Source organism: Aedes albopictus, chromosome 2 (genome assembly GCF_035046485.1).
Source record: "Aedes albopictus strain Foshan chromosome 2, AalbF5, whole genome shotgun sequence".
In the NCBI taxonomy this organism is placed as follows: Eukaryota; Metazoa; Arthropoda; class Insecta; order Diptera; family Culicidae; genus Aedes; species Aedes albopictus.
Window position 1 is genome coordinate 508,876,970 of NC_085137.1, and position 20,278 is coordinate 508,897,247.

General features: G+C 41.9%; 1 protein-coding gene across 1 annotated transcript in view; it reads left to right on the plus strand.

Annotated features, from left to right (window-relative positions):
- Positions 1 to 14,441: 14,441 nt before the first annotated feature.
- LOC109420434 (division abnormally delayed protein) overlaps positions 14,442 to 20,278 on the plus strand; it is a 325,353-nt gene continuing 319,516 nt past the window's right edge. The window contains exon 1 of the mRNA XM_062854521.1: positions 14,442 to 16,032. Within this exon, the coding sequence (XP_062710505.1) occupies positions 15,834 to 16,032 (199 nt within the window). The 5' untranslated portion in view covers positions 14,442 to 15,833. The remainder of the gene's footprint in view (positions 16,033 to 20,278) is intronic.

A 20,278-nucleotide genomic window follows, 5' to 3' on the forward strand; every position in this document is an offset into this window, starting at 1 on the left:
GGTTCGATCTGCGGCACTGAGATTTTGTAATAAAATTATGCAAATTATGCGCGCCACTTTTTCGCCAAGTTCCTTCCCCCCTCCCGGAAGGCACCCTTTGGTAATGGATCGATATGGATGCTGAAATCGGTGCCGTGCCAAATGTGCTTACGATCGACAACCTAATTTTCAATTCATCGGCATCGTTCAAGTTATGAAGTATATTGCTTTAATCCACTAAGCATGTCAATTTCGCTCCGTAGTAGATCATAGTTTTCCCGTCACTCAGCCGGGCATTGCTAATAAGCGATTGAAATCAATCACGATTCTTTGCTACGGTTCCATAGTTGGGGCTTATTCAGAGCGAAACGAATTGCTCGCTGTGCTCTAAGGATATTAATTAATTCACTCGAATCCGTGGGTGTCTACGGTTTTAAACCCTCTAATACCCAAATTTTTGATTTTGATCTAAATATCATTTTTCGTTATCTAAAATCGATTTAAACATGTTTTGGAAGATGGTTCTTTTTAATTCTCGATTTCGTGAATTTCAGTTTTTGATTTTTCTATTTTTTATTTCTGAACATCCCTACAGTTTTATATTTTTCCTGGAAGCCTATTTGGGGTACGGATTTTTTGAGATGAAAACATTTTGAGATTTTATGATAATTGTTGAAATATTTTTATTTTTAATTTTTTCCATAGAAAATTTCATTTTCCGTGTAATTTTAAGGAAAATAATTTTAGAGTGTATTCAATTCCCTTAAACTATAAAACTAGGATAGAATGATTTGGGAAAAATTTAAAACATGTTAATTGTAGCGATTCAATACAAAATAAACAATGACTTCTAAAAGGTGACTAAAACATCAATTTTTCAATGATTTAAAAAAAATGTAAATACGCTTTAAAATACACCAAAAACCATTTTGAGGTATACAAAACAGTCCTAAATATCAGCCAAAAATATAAAAAAAATGATTTTCTACGAAACAAAATTTACAAAAATGCTTAAACTATACCCCGTTTAAAGGCGGGGTTGGGTATTAGAAGGGTTAAGTAGATAAACTGTGTTTGCATATTAAGTAGCTTTGTATACAATAAAATAGATCAAACAGTTTTTTTTCTCTCTCTTTGTTTCTCCTAGCCAATGGACGTTAGACAAATAATTTTATGAAATATTCAAAATCTCAAAAGCTTGCTTCAATTTTTCAAAACGGCGTGACTGATTTTTTCTTACAAAGTTATGGATCGTATTTCATTTTTTCCATGCAAGAGAAGTTGCAGTTGTCTCATCCTATCCTAGGCCACTATCTGAAAGAGGATCATTTTCTCTTTCCAGTCGTGGTTGTAGATTGCGTGGCAAAATACGATTCAGAGCCGTAGGTTTGATACATGGTGCACGGTTTCAATATCGAACTTTCATGTACCGTAAAACGGGGTATCTTTGATAATAACTATATTTAACCTTCGAAGAAAACAAGTTTTCATTTTTCAGAGTGATCCAGCATATATTTCTTGAAGTAATTCTGAAGGAATTCCAGCCATTCTGTTGAGGGGAATCCTGGAGGAAAATTATAACAAAATGCAAAAAAAAATCTCAATGGAAACTTTGAAATAAATCCTGGGCATTCTTTTTAGGCATTACTAGACTAATAACTGGAGAAATCCTGGGAAGAAACCATCGAAAAAAAAAACAGGATAGACCCTGTGGGAATTTCAAACTAGGTTGCTGAAGATAATTTTGAAGCGACCCTACCAGCAAGTAAATCTTGATAATTTTCAACAGCTCTTCGAGAATTTTCCCAAAGAGGCTACTTAGGCATTGTCCCTGGAAGATTTCTATCTAAGGCAATTGAATTTTTCACTATAACTTTTCAAACATTTCAAAAAAAATCTCAAATAAATCTTTTAAGAATTATTCTGGAGTATCATATTTCAATTCGTGCTTACTTTAGAAATTCTACTAAGTTTTTTTTTCCATTTATCCAGTATCCTTTGATATGCTTCTCTTGGAATTTTATTTGACGGGTTCTGACAGACTTTTCTCCTAGAATGCCCTGCAGTACATTGACGAGTATGCGGGTGCTCCCGATGAATTTAAACCCTCTGTTGTAAGGGGGGGGGGGGGGTGAGTGGTTAACGCTTTCATCAAATCGAAATTCTGCCCGAAATAGCGTGGTTTTGCCTAAAATACAGGGGATAGACAAAATGATCGGGACAGGCAAAATTTTCACTTTTCAAAAAATGTTCAATTAGCTGTAACTTTTCGAAAAGTGCACCAAATATTTTCAAATTTTTACTGTAAGTTCCTCAACTAGTTGTGTATCAGTGGACAAAATTTGGAAAAGATCGGACAATTCTTCACGAAGTTATAAAGATTTTTGAAAAAGGTAAAATTATCCGATACACAACTTTGAGCTGTTATATCTCCGGATTCAATGAGCCAAATGCAATGAAATTTTGACCATTTATGACTTATATAATGAGCTATGAAAAACCATTGACATAACTTAATATTCTTAACACGGAAGAAAATTATAACGATTAGATTATTTTTCTAATAAAACACCAAATTATCCAAAACATCAACATCGTTTCAAAATTCAAGATGCAAATTATAGTTAATTTAGTTTCCCTCTAATTGACTTATATATAAATGCGTTTTGAAGGAAAGTAACAACATAACCGCCAATAAATTGAAAAAGGAATGGGATGCATATTAAAAATAGACCAATTTACTAAAAAATCGTGAAAAAAATAAAATCGCTATAACTTTTTCGTTTGTTAAAAATTTCAAGTTAAGTCAAATGTTTTTCAGAGTTCATTATATAAGTCATAAATGGTCAAAATTTCATTGCAATCGGTTCATTGAATCCGGAGATATAACAGCTCAAAGTTGGCTATCGGATAATTTTATCTTTTTCAAAAATCTTTATAACTTCGTGAAGAATTGTCCGATTTTTTCCAAATTTTGTCCACTGATACACGACTAGTTGAAGAACTTGCAGTAAAAATTTGAGAATATTTGATGCACTTTTCGAAAAGTTACAGCTAGTTGAACATTTTTTAGAAAGTGAAAATTTTGCCTGTCCCGATCATTTTGTCTATCCCCTGTAGCTGTTTTTCTCCACAATTAATCAGGCTTTCACAGGATACACACTCAGATTCAATTTCGTCGTTCGGTAATTATTTTGCTGAAAAAAATCGGTAATGCTAGAAAACTACCGTTTTTCGGTAAAGTTGATTTGTAATTTTATTACCGATTGGTTTGTAATTCGATACTTTGACAGTATCATCTGTCAAATAATTTACTGTACGTACTGTAAACTCGAGCAATCGCCGTATACTGTGAAATACTTTACCGAAAGCTTGTAAATCACACCAAACTTTACCGAAGTTCAGTAAAATTGCCAGCATTATTTGCGAAATGTCAAACTGATGATAGTTGCAGTTCTCGTTTCAACAGTTTTAGCGGTTCAATGTTTTCAGTTCTCCAAAAAATGTATAAAAATAACGTTTCCTGAGAATGGTGGCAATTTTAAGTCGAGCATTGTTCTTACTGGAATTGGGTAAGTTGTTCACATGTTTTTACTCTGGCCTTCTCCCAATTAAATAGTTAATCATTTCGTTCCAGGCTATCCAAGTGTTTACAAGGTCGAACCAAGCTGGCACTCGCTTCGCGTTCATGCTAAGAATCAATGGTGACACGAAATTAAAGTAAAGAAATGTGTGTTAAAAGGCATTAGGGGGATTCACTTAACAGCGTAAACTGATTAAGGTTGAAGAATTCGTTATTGATATTATCGTCATCATTGAAATTTCCTAAGCAGTTTTCTCGTTCAACACACAAATGTTCGTTATGGAAATGTATTCACTGTATTCCAGATGAAGAATGGATTTCAGTGAATACATTTTCATTATAAATATTTATGTTTTGAAAGAGAAAACTGCTTTCAAAATATCAATGATGACGATGATATCAATGACGAATCCTTCAACCTTAAACTGATTAAACGTCGCGATCACCAAGGCAATCTTTGATTATTTTATTCGCAAAATCATGAAACATTTCAAATAAGCAGAAAATCATGGCTTACGCAGCCATTTAATCTGTTTAGTGAGTACCCCTATTATATTTTCTCAAAAAATTACCAAATAAAAACATTTCAACTTCAGACTAAATCATTTATTTTTACAAATACCGAAAAACTGTAAAAAATCCAGAAGAAAACATTGAATCACCGAAATCCTAATTCCGAAAGCACATTACCGGAAAGTTCGGTAATTTTTGACAGCCTTTCGAAAATGTGGTTTACCGGATGTTCGGTACTTGATTCGATTACCGAACGGATTACCGAACGTTCAGCTGTTGAGAATTTGGTAAAAAATTACCGGATACTGTAAAAAATCTAAGTGTGTATGTTATCCACGCAATACTCTTTACTCTATCAGTTGGTGGTTTTAACACGGGTTTGAAGCATCATGGATTGTAAAATAAGTCATTGACCTTCAGCGCTCGGGTGGTGTCCCCGTTAATCAGTTGCTGCCATCTTGGTGGATCTACCGTATCGCCATCCCTCTCAGGCTACCAACAGGATCGATTTTTATGAGCTTGATTGACCGCCCGTAGATTCTACTCCAGTATCGCCAGACCAACCACACTCACACAAGGAACCAATGAGATATCAGCCAGGGACTAGCAGGCATCTTCAGTGTGTGAGCGTTGGTGATCTTTTATTTTTAGGCGACAATGCCGCCTGCCACGTCATGTTGTAGGTCAATGTGGTATAAGACCTCTTTTCTATCCGGAATCTCCTAGTCCAGCTCCAGACGGGAACTGACGTCAAAACCCAGGCTGCTGGTCTTGGGCCTACGGCAGCCAACGGGGTGGGCGCTCAAGGCCTGTTGTAGATTCCGGGTCTCAGGGCGTTCCAGTAACAGAAGAACTTTCGGATATTGTGGACAGCATAACTTCAATGGTCGGATTTACCTGTATACTTTTTATTGCTAACGGGTGCATGGTGTGATGTCTCTATCGTAGCGGAGCGGCACATACAGTGGGCGTGGTGGCACTTGGAGTGGGCGTGGCGGTTCGAGGAGGTGGGTACGACGTAGTTTGCCGGGCGTGACGACTCCGGTGTTGGCGAGGATGGCTTTGTCGGATCCGGAATGTAGGCCAACCGGCCAGCGGGTGGTGGCCGAGGAACAATAGGGCCGTATTCGTTACACGCGGCCCGTTGGTTAGCAGCAGGGGTCGGTTAGAGGGCGTCCAATCCTGACTCGTAGTGCGGTCCTGAATAATGGCCACCAACGCAGCGTGAGTAGGTCGGGCTATAACACAGGCCTCGAGGACGGTGTGAGAAAGTCTTAGAGACTCTTAGAGAGGTAGGGCACGGCGGTCGCAACTTGTGGTGGTGCTTTTCGCCGAGACTGGTTCGTTGTAAGCTGGTACTGACCGGCGGACTTCAACCGTGCGGATTTGGCAGGAACGAGCCGGGATGGTCATGGGCCGGAGCACGTGACTCCAACCAAGCCTGGACGTGGCCAGCGGAGGCCGTATACCAGTGGTTCAAATGATCTTCTGAATAGATTCGGGCTTCTGATCCGATCGATCCGAACTCGGACGATCTAGTAGCACTTCAACAACTGTCGGTACAAATCCAAATTGCAGTCACTACGGATGGTCTGCACTCTCGAACTCGAATCACAATAACGTGTCTTTTGGGCGGTCTTGTTCGATGGGTAGCCAAAAATCAACTGCGCGCCGCTTCGCAATCGCGTCGTCATCCCACTCCCATTTCCCATTGCTTTCTTTTGCTTCCGCCTCCCGAATCGGGAGTCCCGATACTGATCAACTTCACGCCGCTTGATTACGCCACCCACCACCAAATGCAAAGTTCGAGGGTAAGTCGATGTACAGGAGTTTGATACGACCGTTTCTAAACTTACAATAATGTCCCTACCAGTCCACATATCCATTGCGAAAATACTAACAATGTTACTTGTTAGTAACAGTGGGGAAGGGTAAGGAAGTGATGATTGAAATCGTTTGTATCCACGTCTGACTGAATATACCTTTGCGTCGGTACAAATTCATGCGGATGCCGGAGTGTTGTTGGGACTTGGTTGGCAGAAGGTTCACACATTGGTGCGTGGATACCAGGGTAAGGTGATAGGATTGTGTGTTTTTATTATTATGAAGATGTGCGACACAGTTCACTTGATTGCATAACTTGTAGGCGTTATCTAATAGGAAAGAGACACTGCTGTGAAAGTTTTGGAAGAGAGGGAAATGGCTTTCTCAACCCGTTTCTGTTCTAGCGATGGCTATGAACATGTATACTTAATTTGGAATACCATGTTCGGTAATTTTTTGACGAAAATAGAACAGCTGAATACAGCTATACTGCACTGTTTACCTTTTGCACCCGGTTTTGACAGTTGGTGTACTGAGTCTCAGTAAAATCGATTACCGAAACTACCGACATAGTTCTGCTGTTCTATTTTCGTCAAAAAAGTGCTAAACAGGCAATTCAGGATTGAGTGTGTGTGATTATACATGAGTTGTAAATGTAGAGAGGGGGAGAAAGTACAGTCAGGTTTTTTTTTACGCGGGGGATACGTACCGCGTAAAAAAAAAACTCAGTTCAAAATTCAAAAAACCGCGTAAAAAAAGTCTCACCATTTCTCGACGAATCATGCAAAAATAAGACGATGAAATTTTTTTTTGTATGGAGTTTTTTTTTACGCGGCCGCGTAAATCAAAACCGCGTAAAAAAAGACCTGACTGTATATATAAAGATACAAAGTAGGAGGAAAGGGACGGGCCAGGGATTGAACCCAGGACCTTCTGCATATGAATCAGAAGCGGTTGCCACTAGACCACAAAGTCCGTCACTACCAACAGGATCGATTTATATTTACACAAAATCTAAAGAAAAATCACACGGAACCGCAAACACTTACACACTTTTTGACGTTTTGTCCTTTCGACGTTTTGTCTTTTCGACGTTTTGGCACCTATTAATATTTTCACCACTAAACTTTATTAACAGCTCTGTTGTCAACTAGAGCACTACACGAGCGATTCCAATTGACATGAGTTGCAGTTCACCGATATCCAATCATCCGGGTCCGTTAAAGCCATGAGCTCAGAACCAGCCGCTCTCGAGTGGAAGAAGCAGCTGACGAAGTGCCATGGCTAAGAATCGAGCCCATGAACATCCGCTTATAAAGCGAATGTGTGACCACTGCGCCTCGGGTCTCGGCAAGAACTATAATTTTTTAAATTGAATTTTACCGTAGGACATACGGGGCATTTTTGAAGAATACCCGACAACAAACCTGCAAAGTTGGTGTTCGCTGTAGTAGATTCGGCTTGTAGATCATGATCTGGCATGCATTGAGAGTGATGAAGAGTGGAGAATGGCAACCACAAATGGCCGGGGTTCTGCTAAACCGAACTAAGCGCCAAAAAGATAATTCCGAGATAATTAAGCTTAAAGTTCAACCACTCACAAATAAACAACAGCGAAGATTATTTGAAACTTTTCCGCACACATGTAACTTACAAGCCTTCATTAACCATCAGAAATTAAGAATAGATGTAAATTATTTGGAATCATTGATATAATTACATTTTATTTCTTGGTACTTTGCACTCAGTTCACTCTGGCTGATCAAAAACATTAGAAAATGGTTTATAGTTCAGTTTGGCTGAATGTGTTTTTTTGTTTCAGGTAAAACCAGTTGGACAGTGATAAAAATCTCGATTTTCCATCGTCTATCAAGTTGAAATCGATATCACTCACAATCCTTTACAAGAATCAAAAAGGACGCGTATAGTATGGTAGCACGAAGGTCTCAAAATAGTTTGAAATATGAACGGCGGAAGCCCTCCCAGCTCAGCTTTTCCCACCCATGCTTTTTCTTCATAAGCGGTGCATGTGGAGGCACAGAGCAAGAGTGATTATGTCAAACGATGTCCTTGCATACCCTGAGGTCCTGAGATGTGAATGTGGAGCAGTTTGTGTACTTCAAATTTATGCTGGTCGAAGAAAACCATGAAAATGTTCTGCCAAAGTGAACTAAGTACAAAAAAGTTTTCTAAAATTTGGAAGAGATTCGAACTTGGATCATCTGAGTGATTATCAAGCTCGTTACCTCTAGGTCATTTTACCTAGCTGAAGGTCAGTCGTTAAGTCTGAATCAACTTTTAAACATTCTTCTCAAGTATGGTTTTCGTGAAAATGTCATTTTTCGATCAGCCAAAGTGAACCAACTGGTTGATTTTTTTTTCAAGCTTTATTATTCTAATTGGCCTTGTAGTTAAATGACGGCTCCTGGGGTAAATTATCGATACGAGGTGTATCGATATAATGCATGTATTCAAAACCAGTTTATTTTTGTATTGTTGAGAATAAATTGATTTTTAAATGCAGTGCATTTGGTTCGGTCTGGCTGAATATGATTTGGAAAAATGGCCATCAGCGCCATCGAAACATAATTGGATCCTCCAACACCCGTATTTTTAATTACGTGTTAAATTCTCTCACATATTGTTACTATGAGTCGGTTAGAAATTAGAAATCTGACGGCGATGAGGAGAACTTGAAGTGTTCATCAGCTGGACCAAAACTAAAATATTTCGCTGATTCTATCGAATGGTTTACAGTTCACTCTGGCTGGATGCAAAATGATGTTTTGTATGTTCCGCCAAACAGAAAATTTGAATTTACTCCACGAAGAGCTGTCAGAATTACTGGATTTTTACATGGAAGGAAGATCATCATTTTCTTCACTTAATGGTTAAGAAAACCCAATTTTTCAAAAAATGGTCTTTGGTTCGGTTTAGCAGAACCCCGACCAAATCGAGTACTTCAATCTGGCATGAAGATTGTGTTATGGAGACGCATGGTACCCAGTTGTACCGTGAGAAGAATCTTTCATTAAAGGAACGTCTCTCTGTTTCTTTATATGAGCATTGCTGATTTTCAGTAGGATCTTTTATTTTATTATTTGTCCTGACTCTACGTTCTCACCATTTCAATCTTCAACTTAATATTCTTTTGAGAATTTCCAATAGCATTTCTGTAGGTATTACTATTATATTTCCAATAGCATTTCTGTAGGTTGACGTTTCTCACATGACATGACATTGTGCGAATTTGAAGGCAGTGATGAATCATTATACCCAGTAGTACAGAAAATCTACCTTCGTATTCGATTATCAACAGGAACGAGAATCAAACCCATCGTTTCCGGTTTGGTGATGTTAAGATTCAACACTAAGCACTATAGACACTATAGATTCCATAGACTCGCGGAGGCGAAGACAACTGTAGCCAAACGGACTGTCAGTTCGTGTAGCCAAACGAGCATGACGTCACGAGTTCAATAGCAACAATGGATTGTGTGACGTCATATTCGCTCGGTACACTCTAAATTCACGGTAAAACACACTAAAATCGTATTGCTCAACCATGTCTCCGCGAGTCTATGGAATCTATAGTGTCTATACTAAGCACCACTAAGTTTTCATAAGGCCGGTGGTTCTCTATTATGTTTAGCTGTATCATACACCAAAACTTAGGGAGAACTAAAATATCTAAGGTGCAACCTGCTGAGGAGACGCGGCCCAAGAAGCGCCCGGCAGAGTCGGGTGCAAAGCCGAAGAAAGAGAAGGTGAAGACCAGCGTAGGTAACCAGGCTGCTAAGCCGGTTGCAAAGCGCGCAAGGGGCAGGGAAACCAAGCCCCAGCAAGCCAACAAGAGGAAGAACGGAGGCCAACCGGATCAAGGGAAGGAGAACCCTTGGATTACGGTAGGAAAAAAGAAGAAGGTGAGAACTAAGAAACCAGCCCGCAAACGAGCGAGAAGTGACGCGCTGGTCTTCAAAACCGAGGCAGACACATACGCCGAGGTGCTGAAGGCCATGCGAGGCGAGAATCGTCTCTCACCGTTGGGCGCGGATGTAAAAAGCATCCGGCGCACCAGGACGGGAGAGATGATGCTAGTGCTGAAGAAGGAAGCAGCCAATAAAGGTACTTCCTACAAAGCACTAGCCCAAGAGGTACTTGGCGAAAAGGTGCAGGTAAGAGCCCTAACGGCGGAGGCAACTCTCCAGTGTAAAAACCTGGACGAGATTACCGACGCAGAGGAGCTCGCAGTCGCACTCAAACAGCAGTGTGAGATAGATGTACCAAGTGCATCGATCCGCCTGCGTAAGGGTCCGGCTGGCACGCAGATTGCCGCGTTCAAACTCCCCGTAGGGGATGCGAATAAGGCGATTTCAGTCGGGAAGATCAAGGTAGCTTGGTCAGTGTGCCCGCTCAGCATATACGAGCCGCCAGTGGCGTGCTTCAAGTGCTTTGAGCAAGGGCATAAGTCCTGGGCATGCAAAGGCCCAGCCAGGAGTAAGCTCTGCAGGAAGTGTGGAGTAGAAGGCCATATCGCCAGGGAGTGCAACTCTGCACAAAAATGCCTGATTTGCACGGCGAACAAGGGCCACACGACGGGCGGGCCTAAATGTCCAGGCACGCGAGGAGGTCGAAGTTCCAAACGATAATGCAGGTTACACAACTAAACCTGAACCACTGTGAAGCCGCACAAGAGTTGCTATGGCAGTCAGTCTCGGAGTCAAGTACAGACATCGCACTACTATCGGACCCATACCGCATCCCTCCCGATAACGGAAACTGGGTAGCGGATAAGGCCAAGCTAGCGGCGATCTGTACAACCGGTCGTTTTCTGGTCCAGGAAATAGTTTCCACATCGCACGAGGGCTTCGTAATAGCGAAGATCAACGGAGTATACTACTGCAGTTGTTATGCCCCTCCCAGGTGGACGATAGACCAGTTCTCGTCTATGCTGGAATCGTTAACAAGCGCAATGGTGGGATTGAGTCCCGTGGTCATCGGTGGAGACTTCAACGCCTGGGCGATTGAGTGGGGTAGCCGCTTGACTAACGCGAGAGGTTGGGCCTTACTCGAAGCTATGGCTAGACTAAACGTAGATGTCGCGAACGTAGGCGACAAAAAAACCTACAGTAGGAATGGTGCAGAGTCCATCATTGATGTGACCTTCTGGAGCCCGGGTCTACACCCTAGCTCGGACTGGAGGGTCGACGATGGATACACGCATAGTGACCATCTGGCGATTCGATACAGAGTGGAACACGGAGGAAGACGGCCACAGCCGAAGGTCATCGACCGTCATCGGGGATGGCTGACCTCGCGATTCGATAAGCCGGCATTTGTGGAGCGATTGTTTATGGAGAGTAACACCGACGATCTATCCAGCGATGATCTAGTCGGAACCCTAAGCCGTGCATGTGACGCCGCTATGCCAAGGCGATCCCTACCCAGAAATGGACGCAAACCGGTGTACTGGTGGTGTCCAGAAATCGCAGAACTCCGAGCATCCTGTTTAAGAGCTAGAAGGAGGATGCAAAGGGCTCATACCGATGAGGATAGAATTGAACGAAGCGAGGCCTACAGGGCGGCTAAACTGGCACTGAATAAAGAGATTTAGACTCGTAAGCGGGCGTGCTTCGAAAATCTCTGCCAGGTAGCCAACACGACCCCATGGGGTGATGCCTACAGAGTAGTCATGGCCAAAACGAAGGGCGCGTCAGCACCCCCAGAACGCTCCCCAGAGATGCTGCAGAAGATCGTGGAAACGCTGTTCCCGCGCCACGATACAAAACCATGGGCCCCCGTTCCCTATAGCCAAACCGGCCATAGCGAGGTAGCCCCGGTGACGAACGACGAACTCATTACAATAGCAAAGTCGCTTAAGTTGAACAAGGCTCCGGGTCCGGATGGTATCCCGACATTAGCCATCAAGACGGCCATCGAGGCTAAGCCTGACATGTTCAGAATGGCTATGCAGATGTGCCTAGACAGAGGCGAATTTCCGGAGAGGTGGAAAAGGCAAAGATTGGTTCTACTGCCCAAACCCGGGAAGCCACCTGGCGACCCGTCGGCATACAGACCTATCTGCCTGCTGGACACCGCCGGAAAACTGTTGGAACGGATCATTCTGTCGAGGCTGATGGTCTATACCGAGAAACCCGATGACTCTGGTCTCTCAGATAACCAGTTCGGCTTCCGGAAGGGTCGATCGACGGTGGACGCTATTAGGGCTGTAACCAAAACGGCCGAAATAGCGCTCCAAAAGAAGCGAACAGGAATCCGCTATTGCGCGGTCGTCACGCTGGACGTTAAGAATGCGTTCAACAGCGTCAGCTGGACCGCCATTGAGTGCGCAATACACCACCTAGGAGTCCCGGTTAGCCTATGCCGGATATTGGAGAGCTACTTCCAGAATAGAGTGCTAATTTATGACACCGAGGAAGGCGAGAGGAGCTACAAAATCACCACAGGGGTACCGCAGGGGTCCATCTTGGGCCCGGTACTATGGAACGCGGCGTATGATGGCGTATTGAGGCTCAAACTTCCACCGGGCGTAAAGCTGGTCGGCTTCGCCGATGATATTACCCTCGTGGTATACGGCGAGTCGATAGAGGAAGTGGAACTGACAGCAACTCACGCAATTGGCATAGTGGAGGATTGGATGAGGTCGAGACATTTGGCACTCGCGCACCACAAAACGGAGGTGGTGGTGGTAAACAACCGCAAGTCTGAACAGCAGGCAGTGGTCACCACAGGTGGATGCACGATCAACTCTAAGCGCTCACTGAAGCAATTGGGGGTCATGATCGACGATAAGCTGAAATTCGGAAGCCACGTAGAATATGCCTGCAAAAGGGCAAGCATGGCGATAATGGCATTGTCAAAGATAATGTCAAACAGCTCGGCAATAGTCTCGAGTAAGCGTAAGCTGCTCGCGGCAGTAGCGGTCTCCATACTACGGTATGGCGCCGCTGCATGGTCGAAGGCGCTAGTGGTTAACCGAAACGTGAAGCGACTTGAGAGTACCCACAGGCTGATGTGCCTTAGGGTGGTGAGCGCATACCGCACGGTCTCAAAGGACGCGGTATGTGTGCTAGCGGGCATGATGCCTATAGCTTTAGTGGTGGCAGAGGATGAAGAATGCTTCGAGCGACGCGGCATAAGAGGCGCGAGGCGTATCGCCAGAACCTCGTCTATTCTGAAGTGGCAGAGCGAATGGGATTCCTCCAGCAAGGGTAGATGGACACACAGGCTCATACCGAGCGTGTCTAAGTGGACGAGCAGGCCCCATGGCGAGGTGAATTTTCACTTGACTCAATTTCTGTCAGGCCATGGGTGCTTTAGGTGGTATCTGCACAGATTCGGACACGCAGGCTCCCCCGCATGTCCGGAGTGTGCAGACTGCGACGAGACCGCGGAGCATGTGCTCTTTGAATGTCCACGTTTCGTGGAGCAAAGGTCGAGTATGCAGGAGGTATGCGGTAGAGATATCACGCCTGACAACATTGTTGAAAGGATGTGTATGGGGGCGGACAAGTGGGACTCCGTTACTTCCACGGTTTCTCGAATCGTACTTGAACTGCAGAGTAAATGGCGAGCCGAACAACAGCTAGTTGAGTTGGCCCCCCTTCCCCATCCAGGAGCTTGAGTTCAACGGGTAGTCTAAGTACTAGCCAGGACCCAAGCCTCCAGGGGAGAGGGAACAACTTAAGGCGGTAGCTGGTGGAACGCTTACTATTAGAGTGTACTCATGTACGGTCCCCCCCTTCTCGAAGTCATCCCTAACGGGCGTACCGCGAAGGTAAGGAAGAGAGAGAATGAGTTTTTAGTGGGTCGATCCCCACATCACCCGAGGAACCACCTCTTGGGTATCTGTTGCAGATTTTCTCATTCTATAAAAAAAAAAAAAAAAAAAAAAAAAAAAAAAAAAAAAAAAGGTGCAAGGTAATTGTTTAGATCATCTATATATATAAAAATGCAGTGGCATACGTGGGACCGCGCATAACTTGCGAACGGAAGGTCCGATTTTGGTCGTCTTAGATTTGTTCTGTTAGTTTTCACCCAAGGAAAGTTTATGAGGCAAAAAACATGAAAAAATTGAGAGTTTTTTGAACATCGATCTTCCAAACGTTTGACCGGGGACTTGGCCCTGGCTAGAAACTTGAAACGTCAAAAAACGCAGTAAGCAAGACAAAGTTTGCCGGGTACAGCTAGTGTATTATAAAAATTCAATGTAAAACAATACAAATTTGTTGAAAGATTAACAATTAATAAATAATTCATAGAAAAATTCGAAACGATGTTGCCCGGTGCTCCACTCGACATTCGCACATTGCGAATCACCCGGTGAGAAAACATCGATTCGCGATTTTATTTTCGAATCCAAGAGAAACAGTGAGAGGGAGAGCACACTATCAGAGGTTCATTCCATTCATGATTTTCCTCCAACCTGGTCGCCGCGGATTGTTCGCAATTGAGACCGGAGAGAATGAATGCGCCTGCACTGCTGAGAACAAGCATTCGTTTTGATTCACGGGAGCGTGTGCGGCGAAGCTTGAATGAAAAGCACAACAAACCCATCGTGTGTGTGCTCTTGGCTCTGCTGCTGCGGGTTGGGTGGTTGACTGAGTTCGAACCGGACCAGACCGTCGTCGCTCGTGTAGTAGAGCCGTGTGCTGCCCGTCGTCGTCCGTGTGATGCAAAGAGGAGGGTTCGCTCGCCGTTCAGAATTTTCAATCCTCAGTTCATTCCGGGCATTTGTTATGGTTGGTTGTACCGTTCGAGCAGCGCGCATGTGAACTTCTATTCGTTCTTTTCTTGGGATAGGAGCCCTGCTAGAGCCAAGTCAGAGTGATAATCTGCATCGAGGGCGACGGGAGACAGTGCGGTTGTGGAAAGAGTTTTCCACTGTGTGATCACTCCGGTAGGGAAATAGGTTTTCCTCCCCCATTCGCAACACAAACAGTGAGCGGCGAGGTCAAGAAGAAAGAGTATCGCGAGATAGAGGCTGAGAACTTTGACCAAAGTGGCTTGACTGGCCCGGTTCAAAGATCGCGATATTGGCGAGAGGTGGTTGAGCCATGCATGGAGAAGCCTGCTGATCACTTCGTAGCTGCGAAACGTATGGATATAGCGATCTGAGGGCGGGTGATGCGGCTACTTCTAGCGGCCATTTATTGTATGTTCATTTTCGCGAATTTCTGACAGCTGCACGCTCACTCCGAAGGTATCTATCTGCGCCCACAAAAAACGATTCGCGAAAGAGGAGCAAAATAGAAGGCGAGAGTGTAATGAGTGCTAAGTTGATGGAAATGTTGGAGCGCTTGGCGGAATAGCCTATGCGGTGGGCGGAAAAGCAGAAGGGAGTGTGTTGGAGCCAATCTTAATAAAAATAATACACAACCCAGCAGGGGGAGAAATAAGAAGAAAGTGTGCATCTGTGTTGTGGCAAATCGCGCGATAAGAAACGCGTCAAGTGTCTGTCCAGGTTTGTTTACAGTTTTTTGCGCTTCAACCTTCTCAAGTGAGAGCACCCCGGTGTGTGTGCCTGTCTGCGCGAGTGTATTTTCATTCCGAACAGCGCCAGAACGGGAATCGCTCAAGTGGTTGACGATCTGAGGGTGCAGGGCAGAAAATATTTCGAGGAAAATAACGCAAAGTGTGTCACCTCACGAGTAAATTAGAATCGTGTGACGAATTTCGAACGCGTGAAACGTTTTGCTGTGAAAATAATATCGCCAAACGAAAATATTTTTTATTTTGATAGCACGTTTATTTTTTGTCGCAGAAAGAAACGGCCAGACAGCGACAGATTGTCATTCTCATAAATTTATTGCTGACTCGGTTGATCTCAAAATATAATGAGAATTTCGTGAGTAAGATTAAAGTGTTGTGAAAAGTTCAGTGAAGCAAATTTTGAAGCAAACCGAGAATAAGAATGCATCTTTCACGTGGATTAGCCTGCAGCCAGAAGATGTCGTGGGTGGTGGTCCTGTTTTGCGTGCTTGCCCTTTCGCTGGAGCAAGGAGGAGTGGAGACCAAGAGCGTTGACCAACAGGAACTGCCCAGCTGTGATCGCGCCTATGGGTTCTTCGCGTCGATCAACGTAACAATCAAGCCGGCAAACAATGATCAAGGTAAGTGCGGTTGAACCATCCAACCAACACTGCTGACTGCGGATAGATAAATGAGCGTTTTGTTATCGATGCTTATCGTACGTCATAATGGTCAATATACTCAACTGGGGAACCTTATCGCACGCGGGAATGATTGAGTGGGTATGTATCGCCATGCCCGCGCTTGGTGAATGCGGCCTAATGGAATCGTGTGTGGCAAAACAAACCCATGAATGAGCGAGCTTGAAGTCAAAACAACACGAAGGCCTAGTTTATGTAAATGGGTGACAAATGGAGGGCTATTGAGTGCTTGAAATACAGTTGATTGTGATCAATGTTGGTTTGATAATGAAGTGAATTGCATGCGCCAGAAATATTGAAAAACATCATGTTTGGACACAAACAGAGATTTTATTTATGATAGATGCATCCATCTATGTAAATGGGTAACGACAATTTGCAATATTGGCCCAAATTTGACCTAGCATACAGGTACAGACTGTGATTAACAGTAATAACGAATCTTAACAAGTTCGTGAATAATGGGAAATATTTATATGAACAACCATGCGTCTCCATAGGCTCGATTTGAATAACAAGTTGTTATTAAGTTACTAACAACATCTATTAAATAACAATAATGAAGTTCTGTTGACTGAAATCCTCAAAAATTGTTCATTTAGATACATATTAGATGTTCCTGGAAAAGATCACATGGTTTGGCAGTAAAGTAAAGGTGTTTCATTTCAATTTTTTCGCATAAACCTAACGGTTCATCGCAATGGTGCTGCTTCCGGATATAGAAATGTTGACTATATGTGTCAGAATATTTATGAGAAATGCTCGATGTATATTTATTGACCGTCAGGGCTCAATAAGTATCGTTATCCAATAAAGAATTTCAAATTGTTTGGGTTTGAGGATCATTTTCCATGATTATTAAAGCATTATAGGTTTTCCACAATTTTTTAAACATTTCCAGAGTCAGCAGACTTCAAATAGTTGCTAGGGCTGTCTTTCCATACTGTCCGGTTCGTATCACACAAACACCATACAATTTCCTGTGAATATTATGCAATAAATAATACTATTAGTTTGCTCATACATACTTCTCAATTTTAGAGCGACATTCAATTTTAATCGCATAATTAAGTCCTACTTACCCAAGTAACATTTTGATTACCAATTAGCCTTGTCGAGGTTTCGAAAACCGTCTAAAAATGTAATATATTTTATTTTGGTTTTATTATGGTTCCTAGAACCTCCTACCCAAGTAACCATGGCGTTGAAGTCTTATTGCATGCAGATATACGGGGTATTTAGAGCAATCATTACTTTACATGCAAACTTAAGGATGATTTAAAGTGGAAATGGGCAATTATAGAATCAAATTAAGATTATACTGATATAATCTAAGAACAGTCGCATAATTGCCAATTCCACTTTAAATCAACCTTAAGTGTTCATGTAAAGTAATGACTGCTCTAAATACACCGTATATCTGCATGCAATAAGGCTTCAGCGCCGTGGTTACTTGGGTAAAGTCTATTTGACTAAGAAATGCTACTTGGGTAATCACGATCTTCACTTTCGTCATTTCTAATTTCGAAGCAACTTCCCAAATCTTGATCAAGCTCAATGTTATTTACGAAAAAAAAAACACGTTCCAATCCAATACAGGTAAACAAACAATGTACAGTAGCTGAAGTGTATTCATTGAACAGTATTTGATGATTTAGACAGTAAAAAAGTTACTGAAAAATTTACTTCCATTGGACGGATCTATGATTGCGTGGTTACTGTTTTGATTAAATAGAAAAACTTTGCTGCTGTTTTTTTTTACTTTTCCTAAAAAACGAATACTAATTGGACTCAACATTTGATAATTGCTTGAAGAAATGTTATCACGAATTATTCAACTGAAACAGAAACGTTTAATATAATGCGTTCTGCCAACAATTCGTCCAGATTTACTATATTTTGTCATACGGATATAAAATAATGTTTTTTTTCTTAGAAAGGTTTGCATTTTTTTTAATTGCCAAACATGAAAAAGATTCAAATTTGGTTAAAATTGAACGAAATTGTAGAAAAGAGTTGGCCAAGCGAATGAATTTTAATTTTTTTTTCTCGTAAAGCTAAAAATTCATATTGAAAGTTTTTTATTACGTGAAAATGTATAAGATTTCTCCTGTTGGTTATTCGGAAAGCTAACGATTTCGATTAGATGCAAATTTAAGGTGAATTCTGTCAGTGTTTCTTTCTGAAGTTTCTCTAGAGAGGAAATTTTTTCCTTAACTACTCACATGACTCCTTCCGTATATTGTTACTTAATTTTTCTTAGGATTTATTCTTGAATTCCTTCTGGATTTGTACTGGCATTTTACTAAGATTTGAAAAATTCTCTTCGAGATTCTTTCCTTAGAATCTTCAAGGATTATTGAATTCTTACCGATTTTTCCTTGAACTTTTCAAGATGCTCTCGAAGATTTTCTTTCCATGATTTCTTCCACAGGTCTTTTCGGTATTGTTTCCAGAGTCCCTTTCGTTATTTTCCCCGGAATTCTTTCTCCGTTTTTCTTAAAAAAATCGTGGAATTTCTCTCAAGATTCATTCGGAGGAGTTTTCCTGTGGATATTTCTCAGATGTTATCACGAAATTTCTATTTAAGTTTCTCTTGCGAATAATATTGAAGGATTTTCCGCGATTCTCTCTGGTATCTTTCTGGATTTCCTCAGGACTTCAATCCGGGATTTCTTCCAGAGATTTTTTCGGGATTGTTTCCAGAATTTCTACAGGAATTATTCCCGGAAATTCTACTAGAGTTCCTGGCATTATTTTTTCAGGACTTTCTGTTGAAGTCGCTCTCGCTATTTCTTCCACGGATTTTTTCCTGTATTGCTCCCAGAGTCCCTCTCTATTTTTTTCTTTTCGGTGACCTTTCTGCACTCTTCCGGAATTTCTACAGAAAATTCTGGTGGGAAATCTATTGAAGTTTCACCGTGGATTTTTTCTCTATGTTGCTCCTGGAACCTTTTTGATCGCTACATCCGTTGTTTCTTCCGGAATTTCTCTCGAAGTTAGTCATGATTTATCTTAGATTTTCTTCCAAGATGTTTTCTGGGGTACCTTGTGGACATTGGAGAAACTAGAGCGCTTCCGGCACCCTCGCTTTACAGACGTACGCGTTGACTGTTACGCATAACAAGAGTGCTCTGCTCACTGCTCAGTATTAGAGATGGGAATAGGCTATAGTTTCGCCAATGTCTCTGGAGCTCCTTTTGGGATTTGTGCAGGAGTTTTTGATAATATTTATCTTGGAATTTGGCCCACTATTTCTTTCGAAAAATTTATCCAAACTTTTTCTCGTAGTTGCTTCCAGGACTCCTTCCAATGATCCATCTGAGATTTTTCTTAGAGTTTTTCCTGGGATGACTAACGAGAATTTCTATCGAAAATCGTCTAGGGATTTCGAAATTTTTCTAATAGTTGCTCCCGGAGTTCTTGCCGGGATTTTTTCTCGAAATATCTCAGGAGATTCCTATTTAGAAATTCTTGGGAAAACTGAGGATATTTCGCTAGAGACTACGAGAAGAACTATTGAAAAATTTGAAAAACAAAATGGGACAACACGGCCAATTTCTAGGAGCTAGATTTCTAGATATTGGTGGTGTAGAGGCTACCGCTTCTGATTTGTATGCAGAAGATCCTAGGTTCAATCCCTGGCCCGTCCCTTTCCTCCTACTTTGTATCTTTCTATATCGCCCCCTTAATGCTAGAACTAGGTAACTCGTTTGGGAATTGCGGCTAAAAGTGGTAAAACTAACTCTGCTATAAAACTAACACTTTTGTGGTCTTAAAAGCTGAATTATTATGTGTTTTCTTTGTTTCAATGGACAAACTTTTGTTTATTGTAGTATATATTCAGATATAAACAAAATCCGCGAGATTTCGCAAAACCAGTTACCTAGTTCTAGCATACTGGACGATATACTGTCTCCCTCCTCTCTACATATACAACTCATGTATATCCACATGTTCATAGCCATCGCTGGAATAGAAACGAGTGAAAAATACGTTTATGCAATTCAGTATCATAATTTTTCTTTTATATAACTCATTTCGGTATCATAATGGCCAATTTTTCTGATCTGGTTCATTATGCAACTTAAATGGGTTGCATAATGAAGAATAGTTGCATAATGTGCATTATGCAACTCATTTGGGTTGCATTATGAACATTATGTAACTCAAATGAGTTGCATTA